A 16,013-nucleotide genomic window follows, 5' to 3' on the forward strand; every position below is an offset into this window, starting at 1 on the left:
GCCTGCAGCTCCCTAAAGCTGGGGACAGAGGTGAGGCAGGAGGCACAGGCATTGGCAGGGCATTCCCAACAGACACGTATAATGTGTTGCCACCATCTTCCTTGTGGCCTGGGGCATCCACTTTATCTAAATTTTACCTAACTTGTGGCTGACTCACAGCATGCTGGGGTGATCTTATTTTGAAAGGGATCAGACCATCTGATGCAGGGGTAGGCAAACGTTTTCCATTAAGGGCCAGACAGTAAATATTTTAGGCTGTGCAGGCCACAGGGTCTCTGCCGTATTTATGCAACTCTGCTGGTCACATGAAAACAGCCACAGACAAAACGGAAATAAACAGGCGTGGCCATGGTCCAGTAAAACTTTACTTGCAAGATCAGGAGGCAGTCAGATTTAGCCCACGGGCTGTAGTTTGCCGACTCCCCATCTGGACAGCTGAACCCAGTCAACCGCAGTATCTGCCTACAAACTTCCAAGAATTCAAAACGCTTTATTGTGGCATTTCCTCCGAATCCTTCTACCGACCAGAACCACCCTGATCTTCATAAGCTGAATTAATAAGCAGGAGTCCCTCCAATTGCCTTCGGAACATAAAATATCCAAAGTTCAAAACACAGTTCTGTATCACTTACAGCCGGGGTGGAGGGGGGCGAGGTACCCAACACGGATGACAAGAGAGAATCTGCATAGAGGCCACGTCAAAGGGAGCAGTGTCTTGGCACGTCCCTGCCATCCACCAGGGGAGGCGTCCCCTCTCACTGCCCGAGTGTCCCCTTCCACAACAGAGAGCCCCCTCCCAATGGCAAGTCCAACAGAGAGGTGCCTTGCAGGGAATTCAAAAACACGAACAAAAAGAACCCCTGGGAACACCAGATTTGTAAACCAACCTTTGTAAAGCCAATTAGGTTACCTGTGTTTTTAGCTGTGGAATCACCACTCTCAAAATAAAGACCGGTATGTTTTGTAACAGCCCACTCTGCTCCCAAGAGCACAGACATCCATGAGGCTAAAGAGTGGACAGTTCACACGAAGGAACTGGGCTCCCCTGAGCAGCAAGAGGAAAAGTGCAGGCCAACACCATTCAAGCTTCAAGAGGAGACGACTCCTGAACGCCGAGGAGCGTTGGAAGTGAAGATGCCTGATTCACTCTGCGCTCCGCTGTTCCATTTGAAAGGGGCAGTAACAGACTGGGGATAGCGATTTCTAAATTGGCGTGTTTCATAGTTCAGGAGAAGGAAGGCATTTATCTGGAAGGCACAGCCTACTTGGACAAGGACACTCTCTAAGGCAGCCGCGTGGGATATAAAAGCTGCCTAAGTGATGACGGAAAAGCCACGGGCTTGCCTTCGGCTCTTTTCTTTAAGCCTGATGCCACGGCTGCAGCGCCAGAGTTCTTTGCGAGGATTTGATTGCCTAGAATGTTCGGTCTGATATTATTTCAAATATTAAGAACAGAAATCTCCAGCACTCCCCTAGACTCGGGCTTCTCGAGACTGGAGGGGTCACGGGGAGACCAGGCAGAGCTGAAGACAATGAAGGTTCGAGCTGGGGAAATGGGGATGGGGGGCGCGCTCTGAGACCTCCCCCAACCTCCCCTCCAGCCTGAGCTGTACGATTTACCATCACATGTGACTGGACCACAGACACCTACTTGCATGGCCCACAAAAAAGATCAGGGACCTCAGGAAGGGGAAGTGGCAGCTGTGAAGAGGCACAGAGCTTGCCTCCAAGAGGCCCGAGGTCCACTCTGACCAATGACACATTTCTTCTCAATGCTGCAGAACCTCTTCCTCCCTTCCGACCATGATTCAATACCCAACTACACATAGCTCTTTGCAAATTCTGGACCAGTGCCTTTAGTCCTGGATTATGATGTCATAGGCCTGACATGGCAAATCTTCAGCAGAGCTTCAGAAGGCCTGCCATCTAACGTCAGACAGAGCCAAGTTTGAACACTTATGCACAAACCATCAGTAGTCACTTATCTTACTAGTGAAAGGAAAAAACTGTCTAGCCACGAGATTAGGGGAATGAGATCTTTTAGTTAATTCTCTGGTTAACTGAGTGTTAAATAAAAAGGTATTTTACTTAAGTCCTTATTTTTTCTTAATTATTCTACACTGTCTTGGTCCACACCCTCACTAACAGTAGTCGATGCAATCAACACAACATACTGTTTCCTGGATGACTGAGGATCCAGCTGTTATTTTTAATATAGCATCATCAGCTTTTCCTATCGATGACAATTAAATAGAATTAACCCCGATGTGATTCAGAAAACTGAACTGAACATATTCTGAGCCCAGGATGAGGTCTGAGAGTTGATTTTAAATAAATCCCTTACAATTTAAAAAAAAAAAAAAATTCCATGTGCTTCTTTGCCTTAATAGACAGATACAGTCAGAAGTTCTGCTCTGGGACTGTAGCTTGTTAGATTTTCAACCCTGTACTATATAACAATTGATCCTCTAAGAATGTATGTCACTTCCTATACTTGCCCTGATGATACCAGGGAATGCTTCTGGAAGTTCAAGAAGAGGTCACCGAAAATTAAGCAAGACAGAGAAAGAAGTGCAGGGGATACACAAACCGGCGAGGAGACAAAGCTGGTGAGAGAGGCGGCCAGTGAGGGGGGAGCGCCATGAAGGGTGAAAAGGAGAGAACTTGCTAGAAGACAGCTGAACGCAATTCCATGTTTTGTCTCTGTAAATTAACCTGGGGATGCATATCCTTACTCAAAGCAGCTGGTTCTTACAGATTCAGATATTCATGTCAATGGACCAAAGCAAAATAAGAATAAAATCATCTGGAGAGTGAATGCAGGAGCATCTGCTTTGCCGCAGCTTCTCTACCAGCCCATGAGGCTAAGGAGAGGACACCCCCGGAGCCCCTCCCTCATGACCGTCACCGCAGTTAAACGCGGGCAACCAGGAGGTTAAGACAGGGACTGGGCTTCCCTGGTGGCGCAGTGGTTGAGAATCTGCCTGCCAATGCAGGGGACACGGGTTCGAGCCCTGGTCTGGGAGGATCCCACATGCCGCAGAGCAACTGGGCCCATGAGCCACAACTACTGAGCCTGCACGTCTGGAGCCTGTGCTCCGCAACAAGAGAGGCCGCGATAGTGAGAGGCCCGCACACCGCGATGAAGAGTGGCCCCCGCTCGCCGCAACTGGAGAAAGCCCTCGCATAGCAACGAAGACCCAACACAGCCAAAAATAAATAAATAAATAAATAAATAAAACAGAACGTTTTTAAAAAAAAAAAAAAAGACAGGGACTAATTCTCCGACTCTGCAAAGAAATAAGATCCTGTTCTCCAAGGAAAATCATATTCTCCGTAACCAACGGACACCTGCAGTGTCCTTTGTCCCAAAGCCCTGACATGCCACTGTTCCCGATATTCCATTACCAGTCAGCGTTGGGCTGAAGAACCCAGGTAACTGGACTATGTCCGCACACCACGCAGACCAGGTCAGAAACTCCTAGACAGAGCCAGCTGTCTCTCATCCTTAAGAACCAAAATAGCCACCATCTTCCGCTGAGTGTTCAGCTTTCAGAGAATTCAAGGTCGGCCCTGACACGGCCCTCCTTCCATGGAAATGCTGGGACTGAAAAAGGGCCCAGAACTTTAATGACACGATAGCTGAAAAGGCTGAAAAGGCTATAAATACCTTTTAAATTAGAGAATCACCAAACAAAGTTTCCTTATGGTTAGACTAAAGCGGATTTCATCATAGCAGTGACAAAAAAATAATAACAACAACAACCATCGCTGTCAGTTAACAACCTACCTATTCCCGAATTCGCTCCGGTAACCACGACCACTTTGCCACTGAAATCCCGGCCCTGGAGGATTTCCATCGCGGTTGTGCTGCTGTCGTATCTCTGTCTGGTGGTTGGCTTTGTAGGATTATCGTCCACGGTAAATGCCAGTCTTGGGTCCAAGTAGGTACTTCTTTTATTTATGTGGCTGCAAAGAAAAGGAGAAAGCAGTGAACCTACAGTAGTGAACAGAGGCGTTTATAATTACAAGATAATCTTATAGTTTAGGCTAGGCAAACCCCATTTTTCATGGACTAAAAAGGCTTATTCTTAACCCTGGAAAGACCCAGGGTCCACTTAATCTATCTTCTGGCCCCCAGAAGGATTACATTCCTGCCTAGAAAGACAGCCATCGAAGCCTTTTCTTCAGAACCGCCTGTAAAATAGGCTGTAACATACAAAGCACTGCCTTGTACCCTCAGATCTCAAACATGGAGTAGGCTTTGGGGTTTTTTTCTTTTAATTCATGTAAATGTGGCTATAAGATCCATCAGGCACTCTTGTCAGTAGATTTCAATTAAATCTCTTATGTGCAAGGGCCTAAGAAGATTGGTAAAGAAGTAGAAAACTCAAAATGATAAAAGACAGTAAATATGAAACCAGCCTACTAAAATTCTAATAATTTTCATTTTAAGGCTGTACTCACACACTCTAGTTTTGATTTGGAGTTGATCGAAATCCTGTAGAAAGAATATTAAACTATACTGGTAGTATAAACAATATATCAAGATACATCAGTACAACCTGTTCATACAGACGAACAGGTTGCTCCTTACAGAACAGGTTTATTTTTTACATTTTAAATGTGATCTTGGGGTTTGAGGTAGACCTCAAAATATCTTGAAAACTATTAAGAACTCTCCAGAAAGAAAGATTTCATGATTTAAAATGCATTTGTGGGAATTCCCTGGCAGTCCAGTGGTTAGGACTCAGCGCTTTCACTGCCGAGGGCTCAGGTTCAATCCCTGGTCGGGAAACTAAGATCTCGCAAGCCCCACGGTGCAGCCAAAAAAATAAATAAATAAAAACATTAAAAAAATGTATGTGTAATGTGTATGTGTGTGTAAAATTATATACAGTTTAAAATCAATACTCTTCACCCCATAAATACTAAGACTCAAGAATAATCCAACTTTCATTTTACTTATAACCACAGATGCCAGATAAGCATTCTGACTCCAGTGTCTTACGGAGGACAGAGCAGGGGTGGAGCCGGGTCACCCTGGCTCACAAGAGCCAAATGTGCATCTCTCTTCCCAACTCCTCAGTGACTTTACCTCGGTAGCTAGAAATAAGCTATAGTGGAAGTATTTATACCACGGAAACAAATATGGGCTTTTCCCCCAGGGAACTGGTTGTTAAGCATTTACCAGCACACCTCTCTAACGGGATCACAGTTGGGAAATGAACGGCCTGGCAGCCTAGCGCTCGCCTCCCTTAGGGCATTTCAGGGACTGAATGAGCTAATACTACAGGTATAAGTTGGTTAGAACATGCCTGGCTCATGCTAGTGCTAGATGCGTGGTTACTGTTGCTGCTTGTCATTGGAATTTATTCCAGAGATAGTTTTACAGAGGAGGATACTCAAGACATTTTTTATAATTACAGGCATACCTTGGAGATACTGCCTTGCAGGGTCAGTTCCAGACAAATGCAATAAAGTCAGTGTCGGGCTTCCCTGGTGGCACAGTGGTTAAGAATCGCCTGCCAATGCAGGGGACACGTGTTCAAGCCCTGGTCCGGGAAGATCCCACATGCCACGGAGCAACTAAGCCCATGCGCCACAACTACTGAGCCTGTGCTGTAGAGCCTGCGAGCCACAACTACTGAAACCCACACGCCTAGAGCCCATGCTCCGCAACAAGAGAAGCCACCGCAGTGAGAAGCCTGCGCACCGCAACGAAGAGTAGCCCCCGCTCACCTCAACTAGAGAAAGCCTGCGTGCAGCAACGACGACCCAACCCAGCCATAAATAAATAAATAAATAAACTAAAAAAAAAAAGTCAGTGTCACACACAATAAACCGAGTCACACAAATTGTGTGGTTTCCCAGTGCATATGAAAGTTATGTTTACACTACGGTCTATTAAGTGTGCAACAGCATCATGTCTAAAAAAATATACACACCTTAATTAACAAATACTTGATTGCTAAAATAATGCTAACCATCACCTGAGCCTTCGGTGAGTCACCATCTTTTTTGCTAGTGGAGGGTTTGAAATATTGCGAAAATTACCGAAACGTGACACAGAGACACAAACTGAGGAACTGCTACTGGAAAAATGGAGCCAAAAGACTCCCTTGAGGAGGAGTTGCCACAAACCTTCAATCTGTAAAAAACGCAGTATCTGCAAAGTGCAATAAGACAAGGTCTGCCTGTACAGACGCCAGATCACAGGAATTTAACAACATCAAAGCCCAGTAGGTAATCTGATAAATTACAGTATATATATACAAAATAATACTACATAGCCATTAAACATCATTGTCTTGAAAAATTTATAAAGATGTAAGAAAATGCTCATAAGAATTATGTGGAAAAAACAGTTTACCAAACAGTTCATGCAATACATTTTCTTTTTTTTTTTAAAGCACTTATAAAGACTGGAAGTAAAAAATCCAAAAATTGCTAAAAGTAGTTAGTCCTGCTGATAGGATTACAGTTATACACTATATAATATTTTCCTACAGTCAATGTATATTCCTTGTACAAAAAAATTCCTATTAAAAAGCAAAATGGGGCTTCCCTGTGGCGCAGTGGTTAAGAATCTACCTGCCTTGGGGCTTCCCTGGTGGCGCAGTGGTTGAGAATCTGCCTGCCAATGCAGGGGACACGGGTTCGAGCCCTGGTCCAGGAAGATCCCACATGCCGCGGAGCAACTAAGCCCATGCGCCACAACTACTGAGCCTGCACTCTAGAGCCCGTGAGCCACAACTACTGAAGCCCGCGCGCCTAGAGCCCGTGCTCCACAACAAGAGAAGCCAACACAATGAGAAGCCTGCGCACCGCAACAAAGAGTAGCGCCAGCTTGCCGCAAGTAGAGAAACCCCGCGTGCAGCAACAAAGACCCAATGCAACCAAAAATAAATAAGTAAATGTATTAAAAATAAATTAATTAATTAACTAAATAAAAAGCAAGATGGCTGAGAAGTTTCTTTGCAGACACTTACTCGACAAAAAACACTTGTCCATTCTCATCAGTTTCTTGTTCCCATCCATAGGGCATATCTGAAACACAGGAAGGACAACAGGTCTATGTGGGGGTGGGGTGGGGGGGGTGAACTGAAGCCCCTGCCCTTCCAGCCCCAGACCTATCCCACCAGATCAGCAGGTCATGTGCTCCAACTATGGCAGGTACAGAAGGCCCATTACCCCAGCCAGACTCTACATTCTGCCTCTTGCTTGGAAGTAAGACTATTTCATTCTTTTTTTTTTTTAATTTTATTGAAGTATAGTTGATTTACAGTGTTAATTTCGGCTGTACAGCAGTGACTCAGTTTTACATATATTCTTTTTCATATTCTTTTCCATTATGGTTTATCAGAGGATATTGAATATAGTTTCTTGTGCTATACAGTAGGACCTTGTTGTTTACCAATTCTATATATAATAGTTTGTATCAGCTAAACCCAATCTCCCAATCCATCCCTCCCCCACCCCGTCACAACCACAAGCCTGTTCTCTGTGTCTGTGAATCGGTTCCTGTTTCATAGATATGTCCATTTATGGCATATTTTAGATTCCACATACAAGTGATACCATACAATACTTGTCTTTCTGAGTTACTTCACTTAGTATGATAATCTCTAGGTCCATCCATGTTGCTGCAAATGGTATTATTCCATTCTTTTTTATGGCTGAGTAATATTCCTTTGTATTGGGTTGGCCAAAAAATTAGTTTGGTTTTTTCCATAAGATGACTCTATTAGTGCTTAGTTGTCTAACTTCATTCGAAACAATTTTGTTAGATTGTATTGTGACAGCTGTCATAACAGCATGCCTTTTAAAAAAAAACTTATCAAAATTGGTGAATTTTTGTGTAGCCATTTTAATATTGAAGACAGAGAAAAAAAGCAACATATTCAGCATATTATCCTTTATTATTTCAAGAAAGGTAAAAACGCAACTGAAACGCAAAAAAAGATTTGTGCGGTGTATGGAGAAGGTGCTGTGACTGATGGAACGTGTCAAAAGTGGTTTGTGAAGTTTCATGCTGGATATTTCTCACTGGACAATGCTCCATGGTTGGGTAGACCAGCTGAAGTTGATAGCAATCAAATCGAGACACTGAGAACAATCAACATTATACCACGTGGGAGATAGCCGACATACTCAAAGTATCCAAATCAAGCGCTGAAAATCATTTGCACCAGCTTGGTTATGTTAATCGCTTTGATGTTTGGGTTCCTCATAAGTTAAGCGAAAAAAACCTTCTTGACCGTATTTCTGTATGCGATTCTCTACTTAAACGTAAGAAAAATACTCTGTTTTTAAAACAAATTGTGATGGGCAATGAAAAGTGGATACTGTACAATAATGTGTAACGGAAGAAATCGTGGGGCAAGCAAAATGAACCACCACCAACCACAGCAAAGACCAGTCTTCATCCAAAGAAGGTGATGTTGTGTATATGGTGGGATTGGAAAGGAGTCCTCTATTATGAGCTCCTTCTGGAAAACCAACGATTAATTCCAACACGTACTGCTCCCAGTTAGACCAACTGAAAGCAGCACTCGACGAAAAGCGTTCGGAATTAGTCAACAGAAAACGCATAATCTTCCATCAGGATAATGCAAGACTGCATGTTTCTTTGATGACCAGGCAAAAAATGTTACAGCTTGGCTGGGAAGTTCTGATTCATCTGCCGTATTCACCAGACATTGCACCTTAGGATTTCCATTTGTTTCGGTCTTTACAAAATTCTCTTAATGGAAAATATTTCCATTCCCTGGAAGACGGCAGAAGGCACCTGGAACAGTTCTTTGCTCGAAAAGATAAAAAGTTCTGGGAAGATGGAATTATAAAGTTGCCTGAAAAATGGCAGAAGGTAGTGGAACAAGACAGTGAATACGTTGTTCAATAAAGTTCTTGGGAAAATGAAAAATATGTCTTATTTTTACTTAAAAACCGAAGGAACTTTATGGCCAACCCAATACCACATCATCTTCATCCATTCATCTGTTGATTGATAGTTAAGTTACTTCCATGTCTTGGCTACTGTGAATAGTGCTGCTGTGAAGATAGGAGTGCGTGTATCTTTTTGAATTACGGTTTTTTCTGGATATATGCCCAGGAGCAGGATTGTTGGATCATATGGCAACTCTATTTTTAAGACTATTTCATTCTTGGGAATTCCCTGGCAGTCCAGTGGTTAGGAGTCCACACGTTCACTGCTGGGCCTGGGTTGAATCCCTGGTTGGGGAACTAAGACCCTGAAAGCCATGCGGCCAAAAAAATAAAATAAAATAAAATACTATTTCATTCTTGATCATTCTTCAACACTCCATTCAGCTTCTGCTTTTCACAAAACCCTTACTGGTTGCTCCAATTAACATGAATTCTCCCTTGAATGAATTCCCAGAACGTATCTACACTATAGCAGGCACCCAATACCATTCATATGCTGACTTGTGAAGATTCATATTATAGAGCAGTTTCATTTTTTTTCCCAAGGGCACATGCTGTCTTTTCAAATAGACCCTCAACCTCTTGAGAGCAGGGACCTTCTTACACTTCTATTCCATGCATGACACACTTACTCAGAAGCACCTACAAGTCAACGCAAGCTTTACGGAATTCTATCAAACACTGATATATTTAATTCCAGGATAGGAACCAAGACCAATTTTACAAACAGTGCAACTACGGAAAAATCTAATGACCTGTGAATTCAAGGCCCCTATTATTTTAATACTTTCTTATTTAAGAAATCATCCTCAGCACTCCACCCCAAGAGCTCATCACTTCCTTCTACCGAATCCTACAAACTCCCCAGAGGGAGAGTCCAGCTCCTGTGACAGTTTTCCCATCTGATTAATGCTTTAAATACAAGGGTCTCTGCTTTATGACAACAACATACAAACCTCCTGCTATTCGCTTTCTTTTTCCAGTTTTCGGATGTTCCCACTGAGTCTTCTCTTCTGTGTGACTGTTAAAAAAAAAAAAAAAATCCACAGAATACATAGTAAGTAAAAGTTACACTTCTAAAAATTAATCAATGGCATTATATTTTTTTCTCCCCCACGTGATACTCTCTCAAGAGTACTCAAGTCAGACAGTCAGAAAGAAATATTCAGATTATAAATGTTACTGTTTGCATCAGGTCAAATTCTCTAGGTTGGAAGCAGCAGCAGACTGGGAAAATCTCCCTAAAACCTGTAGCTGGTGGTGAAGCCAGAGGAAGAGGACTTGACCCCAACTGGGGGTCAACTCTAGGAATCTCGCTGAATCACTCAAAATACCTAGAGAGGTGTTTTGTTTTCTACTTGCTTTAGTTTTCGTTTTAGTTTTATTCCAGGATAGATTGAAAAATTTCAGTCAAATTTATAACGCTGATAGGCAGGTATCATTTAGATATAACCTTAATCTTCTTAAATGTTTATTCTTTCCACAGATTTAATTTCAAAGTGTTTTTTAAGCACTGATTCCTAATTTCATCCAAGAGGGTAAGGCAGCTCCGTAAGTCAGTCACTCAGCTTTGGAGCCTCAATTTCCTCATCTGCAAAACGGAAATAATCCTAGTATTCATCTGAGGAGAATGCTACGAGGATACTGTATACAAAGGGTTGAACACAGTACTTGGCATAAAAAGCCCTCAAAAGTTCTATTATTTTGAACAAATCAAATATACAAACTAGTCTGATTTCTGTGCCAAACCAGCATTTCATCTCGGAAGAGCACACACAGTTATCAATGAAACCATGAGCCAATAACAGACTAGAGACACCTGTCAACAGGTGATCCAGTATGGAGAAAAACATAAAATTACTTAATCAAGGAAACAGCTGCATGTTTCAAGAGGCATTCAAAGTTCACATGCTCAGGCCAAAGTAGAAAATAATACTTAATCACTGACAACCAGATGATAGAATATTCCTTCCCTATCCATGATTTTAAAGAGAATAAATACAGAGAGCTGGTGAATGCTCCTGTAAGATGTTGCACGTCAAAAGCAGGGTCTTTCCAGGAACTGCTGGCTTCCTGGGTTTTTGCAAACTATCGGTGGCCAGTACAAGGACACAGTGGACACTGGACTCAAAAGGCCAAAGACCTGAGCTCCCGCACTGCCTGCACCCGGTGAGCCAGTCTCCCTAGAAGCACATCCACCTCACAGAGCTGCTGGAAAGGTAAGAGACACCATACCTAGCACAGCGACTGGTGAGCAATTAGATCACTGGACAAACAGAGGGTATCAGCAAGGACCGGATCCCACCTGTGTATCCCCCACCATCAAACCCTGACTGCAGAAAGGAAGCCCAAACAGGAGTAAGAACCAGGTTACATTTGGTAATTTGGATCCCTTGGAGAAGGTTTTCAACCTCCCTGTGCCTCAGTTTCCCCATCAGTACAAAGGGGATAATAATGGCCCTACTTCTTGGGGTCACAGAGGACTCAGTGAGTAACGTGTGAAGAACTAAGAACCGTGCCTTTGACAGAAAAGGATTATTTTAAATAAACTTTTATATAAAAATTAATTAAAGGGTGTTCCTTTTTCATTGTAATCTAAAATGACTTTTTAATGAACAGAAAATTACAACACATGTCCCCAAATTATCTTATTCTCCTTTAAACAGAAGCCCTCTTTTTTCTTTTCCTTCAGTAAGCTTTTTGTCACTTAAAAAGATACTTAACAGTGATCTTAATTTAAAACAAAGGGATCAAAATTAAATTCACACCACACTACATGGCTATCACTTTCAAGTATGCGCCTCTAAGTTTTTTTTTTTTTTCCTTTTCTTCATTAAGCATAGTTTCTTGAAGTTAACTGGGAGACCCAGAGCCACTTGTGGACAGGGACCCACCTCCCATCGGGGCAGGCCAGCCGTCCCTCTGCTGCCAAGAGGCCCTGGCTTCAGAATAAAAGGGGGGCGGGAGTGGAGGACCCAGGACGGCCCAGGCGACGGCAGCCACAGCCCCCAGCACCGAGACCTCGTCCTTCGGTGCCCACCCCCTGGTTAAGGCAGAGGGGCTTCTCCGGACCGTGCTAGGGAAGGGAGAAAGGCTCATCAGCTCTCTCTGGTAACAGGTCTGTCCTCAGCAGCAAAAATCTCCCCTCCATGGGAGCCCAGCCTGGGGGGGCCCTGAGCCACGTGACACGTGTGTCTTTGAGGTCTGAGTGCACCCTGGGGAGTGTGAGGGAGCCTGGGGGGTTGACAGAACCCACACAAGAGAAGAGGGGTGAGACTATGAGGGGGTTTCCCACGAGACCCCAGAGCCCTGGTTGGGAGCTACAGCCTCTGCGCTTGGGCACAGCCCTGCCGCAGTGGGATGAAGACCATGGGAAAAAGGAAGGACTCCAAGGGCAATCTTCTGGTACCCTATCAGCCAAGTTTCCCAGACCCCAGTGGACAAGTGACCTTCTAGAATTAGGGGTGAAAAGAAGGATCGGGATGCTTGCAGGTCAGGAGAGATCAAGGGGGACTGCTGGGGACCCAGGGTCAGGATGGGTCAGGGCATCCTTCAACCCCAAGCCAAAGAACAGAAGGCTGGTAGGACAGGAGAGAGAGTCGGGAGAGAGGTACTCCCACCCCCCAGCTGCGAGCCCGCCAAGCCTTGTCACCACAGTCAGTGTAAACAACAGGGCCAGATACCGGTGGCGGGGGGTGGGGCAGGAGGCGGAGAGGGGCATACTTTTCAGAGACCGCAGAGGCGCCACAGAGTCCCCTGGCCATGGGCTCCCTGGAAGCTGTCAGCAGAGCTGGCTGGGGTGTGTAGGTCTTACCGAGTGAAGGAAAAGCCCCAAGCCCAAACGGTGGATGCCACCCAGGAAGGCAGCAGATGGGAAAGGCCACCCAACACAAGGTGAGGCGCAGGAGGCAGGGTGAGCGAAGGCGAAGGAGCCTCCAGACCGAACGCGAGGCTCCAGGCAAACCTGAAAGGAAGCCAGGGAGCTCTGGGGGCAGCGGCCAGAACTGGGACAGGCCCCACTCAGAGCAGGAGCAGAGGAGGCCCCCGAAGCCGGGAGGCAGGCCGTGTGCATCTTCGCGTTCCCAGGGCCTAGAACGCCACCTGCCCAGGGAGGCCCGCGGGAAACCTTCCCTAGATGAGCTAATTGACTCGTTCCCTGGATTTACTTTACGGCGCCAGGATGCTAAGCATGGGGGATACAGAGAAAAGGTCCCCGCCCTCACGAAGTTGACAACCTGGGGAGGGACAGAGAGCAACACAGGGCCGAGTAGAGCGTAGAAAACTACAGACAAGGGAGAGCAAAGTGGTGGAAGGCAGGAGCACGGCCGATGCAAGGGAACGCTCTCGTGGGCAGTGACGTTTAAACTCAGCTCTGAGGGATGAAAGAGCGCTTCAGGCAAAGGCTGAGGCAACAGCAAATGTCCATTCAGGAGTTGCCCCGAGCCCGCCAACTGCCCCCTGGCTCCCTGCTGCTAGAAATGCCCCTTCAGTTCTCCAGAGCGGAAATCATCCTTCTAAAGACACAAACCCGAGGTCACTCCCTGGCTCCAAGCCTTCAGTGGACACATGGGTCCTGCTGACAGAGCCCAGATCCTCCGAGGCACAGAAAAGCCTCCAGAAATCAACTGTGTCCTTCCTTCCCACCTCAATCTTCATGTTCCTGCAGCACCGCACGGGCCGGGCCTCTGTTTCTTCTACCTGGGCTGACCTCCTGCCCCTGGACCTGCCCACTTCTACCTGTGCTCTAAGGCACGGCTCAGATGCCCACTGCCTCAGGCACCTCACCACCTACCCACACAGCTTATGCTGGGCAGGCTGCCGCTCACTACACACACTGCGTGGGGACCACGTCACTGCACGTCGCTCTGTCCTATAAGACTGGGCACTCATGAAAGTGACAAGCGGTCTTATTTTTTTACTTTTTTTTTTTTTTTTTTTTGCCGCGACGTGTAGCACGTGGGATCTTAGTTCCCCGACTCGGGATCGATCCTGGGGCCCCTGCAGTGAGGATGAGGAGTCTTAACCACTGGAAGGCCAGGGAAATCCCAACAAGCGGTCTTATTCATCTCAGTAAAACCAGTGCCCAGCAAAGAGCCTGGCACAGGATACATTCCCAATGTGTCTTGAATGAACTCACCAAGGTCGTTTCCTCCTGTTTTTCTTTCTAGCAAGCCACCGAAGGCAGCAGAGGCTCACAACCTTGGGCAGATTAGAATCACATGGGAAGATTTCACAATCTACCACCAGGGGCGGGAGGCGGGGCAAGAAAATTAAACGAGAATCCCTGGAGGTGGGAGCCAGGAAAAGATAGTTTGCTTCCCAGGTGTTGAAAATCACTGATTTACATCCATGTTTCTCAAAGCCGTAACCTGCCTCAGCTGGAAAGCTTAAAAAATAAAGAATCCCTATGTTGGGCTCCTGCTGCACGAGGGTCTCTGTGGAGACCCCAAGTCTATAGTTATGATGGTCCCCAGGTAATTCTAATATCAGGCCTAGAAGGTGCTGTCACAGCCGCAGAAATCAGGAAAGGCTAAGAATTATCCAGCATTGAGTACGTTTAGGCCTGTGCTAAGCCTTTACGTACAGTGCCTCAACTGAAACTCTCCAACCAACGTATTTAGCAGATAAGAAACCCGTGACTGAGAGTTATTCCAATGGCTCAAGGTCACACAGTAAGTGGTGGGAGAGAGGGTCTCCTGGTGTTTCCAAAACTTTCCCGAAAACTACAGTAAAGCTATATTAGCCATTTTATACGTATACATATATATATACACACACATAGTTATACTAGGACACTTGTTAAAAATACACACTCCTAGGTCGTCAACCCAGACCCCCCAGAAAGGAGCGGGGCATAGGCATTTTTTTCTGATTTTGGGGGGGAAAGAGAATGAGGCCGGTCTGCCATCCATGCACCGTGCAGCGCTGCCTACTGGGCAGCAGAGGGCGCGCCTGAGCGCCGCCAGGTGACCCCCGCTGGACCCAGGGCCAGAGAGGGGGATGGCCCGTCCTCAGAACCCCGGCAGCCTTCCCTCTGAAGCTCTTCAACCATGACTGCCACTTCGCCCTCCCGGGCCAAGCCCGAGCGCGAGCCCGCGGCCCTCCCCGCGCAGGTGGCATTCGAAGGCAGCGCGGAGTCCCGGGCAGGTGAGCGGTCAGGGTTCCAGCTGCGTCCCAGACCCGGCGGCCCCCCGCGGCCCCCTTACTTGGCATAGTAAACCCAGCCGTCCTTGGTGGTTCTCTGCTCCCAGCCCGGGGGCAGCTCGTCCTCGCTGTCCGTGTCGTCCAGGCCCGCGTAGCGCAGGGCTGCCATGGCTGCAGAGGAGGCGCCCGGTCACCCGCTCACTCGCCCGCTGCCGGGTCTCCGCGCCCAGAACTCACTCCCGCTTCAACCGAGCGCCGCGCGCCGCGAGTCCCGAACGCTCGCGCCTGCGCACTGTGCCGCCCGGAGCCCCTCCTCCGACTCGGCAGGTGAATCCAGTCTCCGCAATTGCGCAGCTGCCGGAGTAAAAGGAGGCGGGGCCTGAGAAGACCTACGGGGAAAGCACCCACGAGCTCGCACGGCCGCTCGGCTGGAAGTAAAAGCCGGTTGAGAGCTCTGTGGCTCTGGAGATGGAGTCGAGCTTCGACACCTCCCGGCCGCAGGCAAGGGGGCGTGGGCATCCAGTCACGGTCCAGGACTCCGCCCGTTGCTGGGCGACCCGTAATCACTTCCGCGTTGTTCTAGCCAATCCCGCAGGAGCTCCAGCAATTGGGCATCCTGGGAAATGTAGTCCAGACCCTGCCGGACTAGAGCGTGGCGCGGAAAGGAAGGAGGCAGATGCTGGTTTTCTGGGCTATAGCCTCTCCTTTTTTTAGGGCATTAGGAAGAGTGAATGTTCCTGCTCAGAAACCTTCCAGAGCTTTCCATGACCCAGGCTGATTCACAAACTTTGTTGTGCATGTAAACTCAACGCTGTAAACCGTGGGAAACATTAAAAACACAAATTCCTGCACCTTCTGATGCCCAGTCCTGGAGAAGTTTCTTCTAGCCACAGCATGGTTCTGTTGATAATAAATGGCCA

At 46.7% G+C, this 16,013-nt stretch overlaps 1 protein-coding gene across 2 annotated transcripts in view; it reads right to left on the reverse strand.

Annotated features, from left to right (window-relative positions):
• The window catches only part of WWOX (WW domain containing oxidoreductase), a 972,677-nt gene extending 957,258 nt beyond the window's left edge, over positions 1 to 15,419 (reverse strand). For both annotated transcript variants that reach the window (XM_061172608.1, XM_061172607.1), the window contains exons 1-4: positions 15,156 to 15,419; positions 9,906 to 9,970; positions 6,993 to 7,050; positions 3,791 to 3,969 (exon numbers count right to left, since the gene is read on the reverse strand). In XM_061172608.1, coding sequence (XP_061028591.1) covers positions 3,791 to 3,969; positions 6,993 to 7,050; positions 9,906 to 9,970; positions 15,156 to 15,262 — 409 coding nt within the window. In that variant the 5' untranslated portion in view covers positions 15,263 to 15,419. The remainder of the gene's footprint in view (positions 1 to 3,790; positions 3,970 to 6,992; positions 7,051 to 9,905; positions 9,971 to 15,155) is intronic.
• Positions 15,420 to 16,013: the final 594 nt, after the last annotated feature.

The sequence above is a fragment of the Eubalaena glacialis genome, chromosome 18, assembly GCF_028564815.1.
Source record: "Eubalaena glacialis isolate mEubGla1 chromosome 18, mEubGla1.1.hap2.+ XY, whole genome shotgun sequence".
Classification (NCBI taxonomy): Eukaryota; Metazoa; Chordata; class Mammalia; order Artiodactyla; family Balaenidae; genus Eubalaena; species Eubalaena glacialis.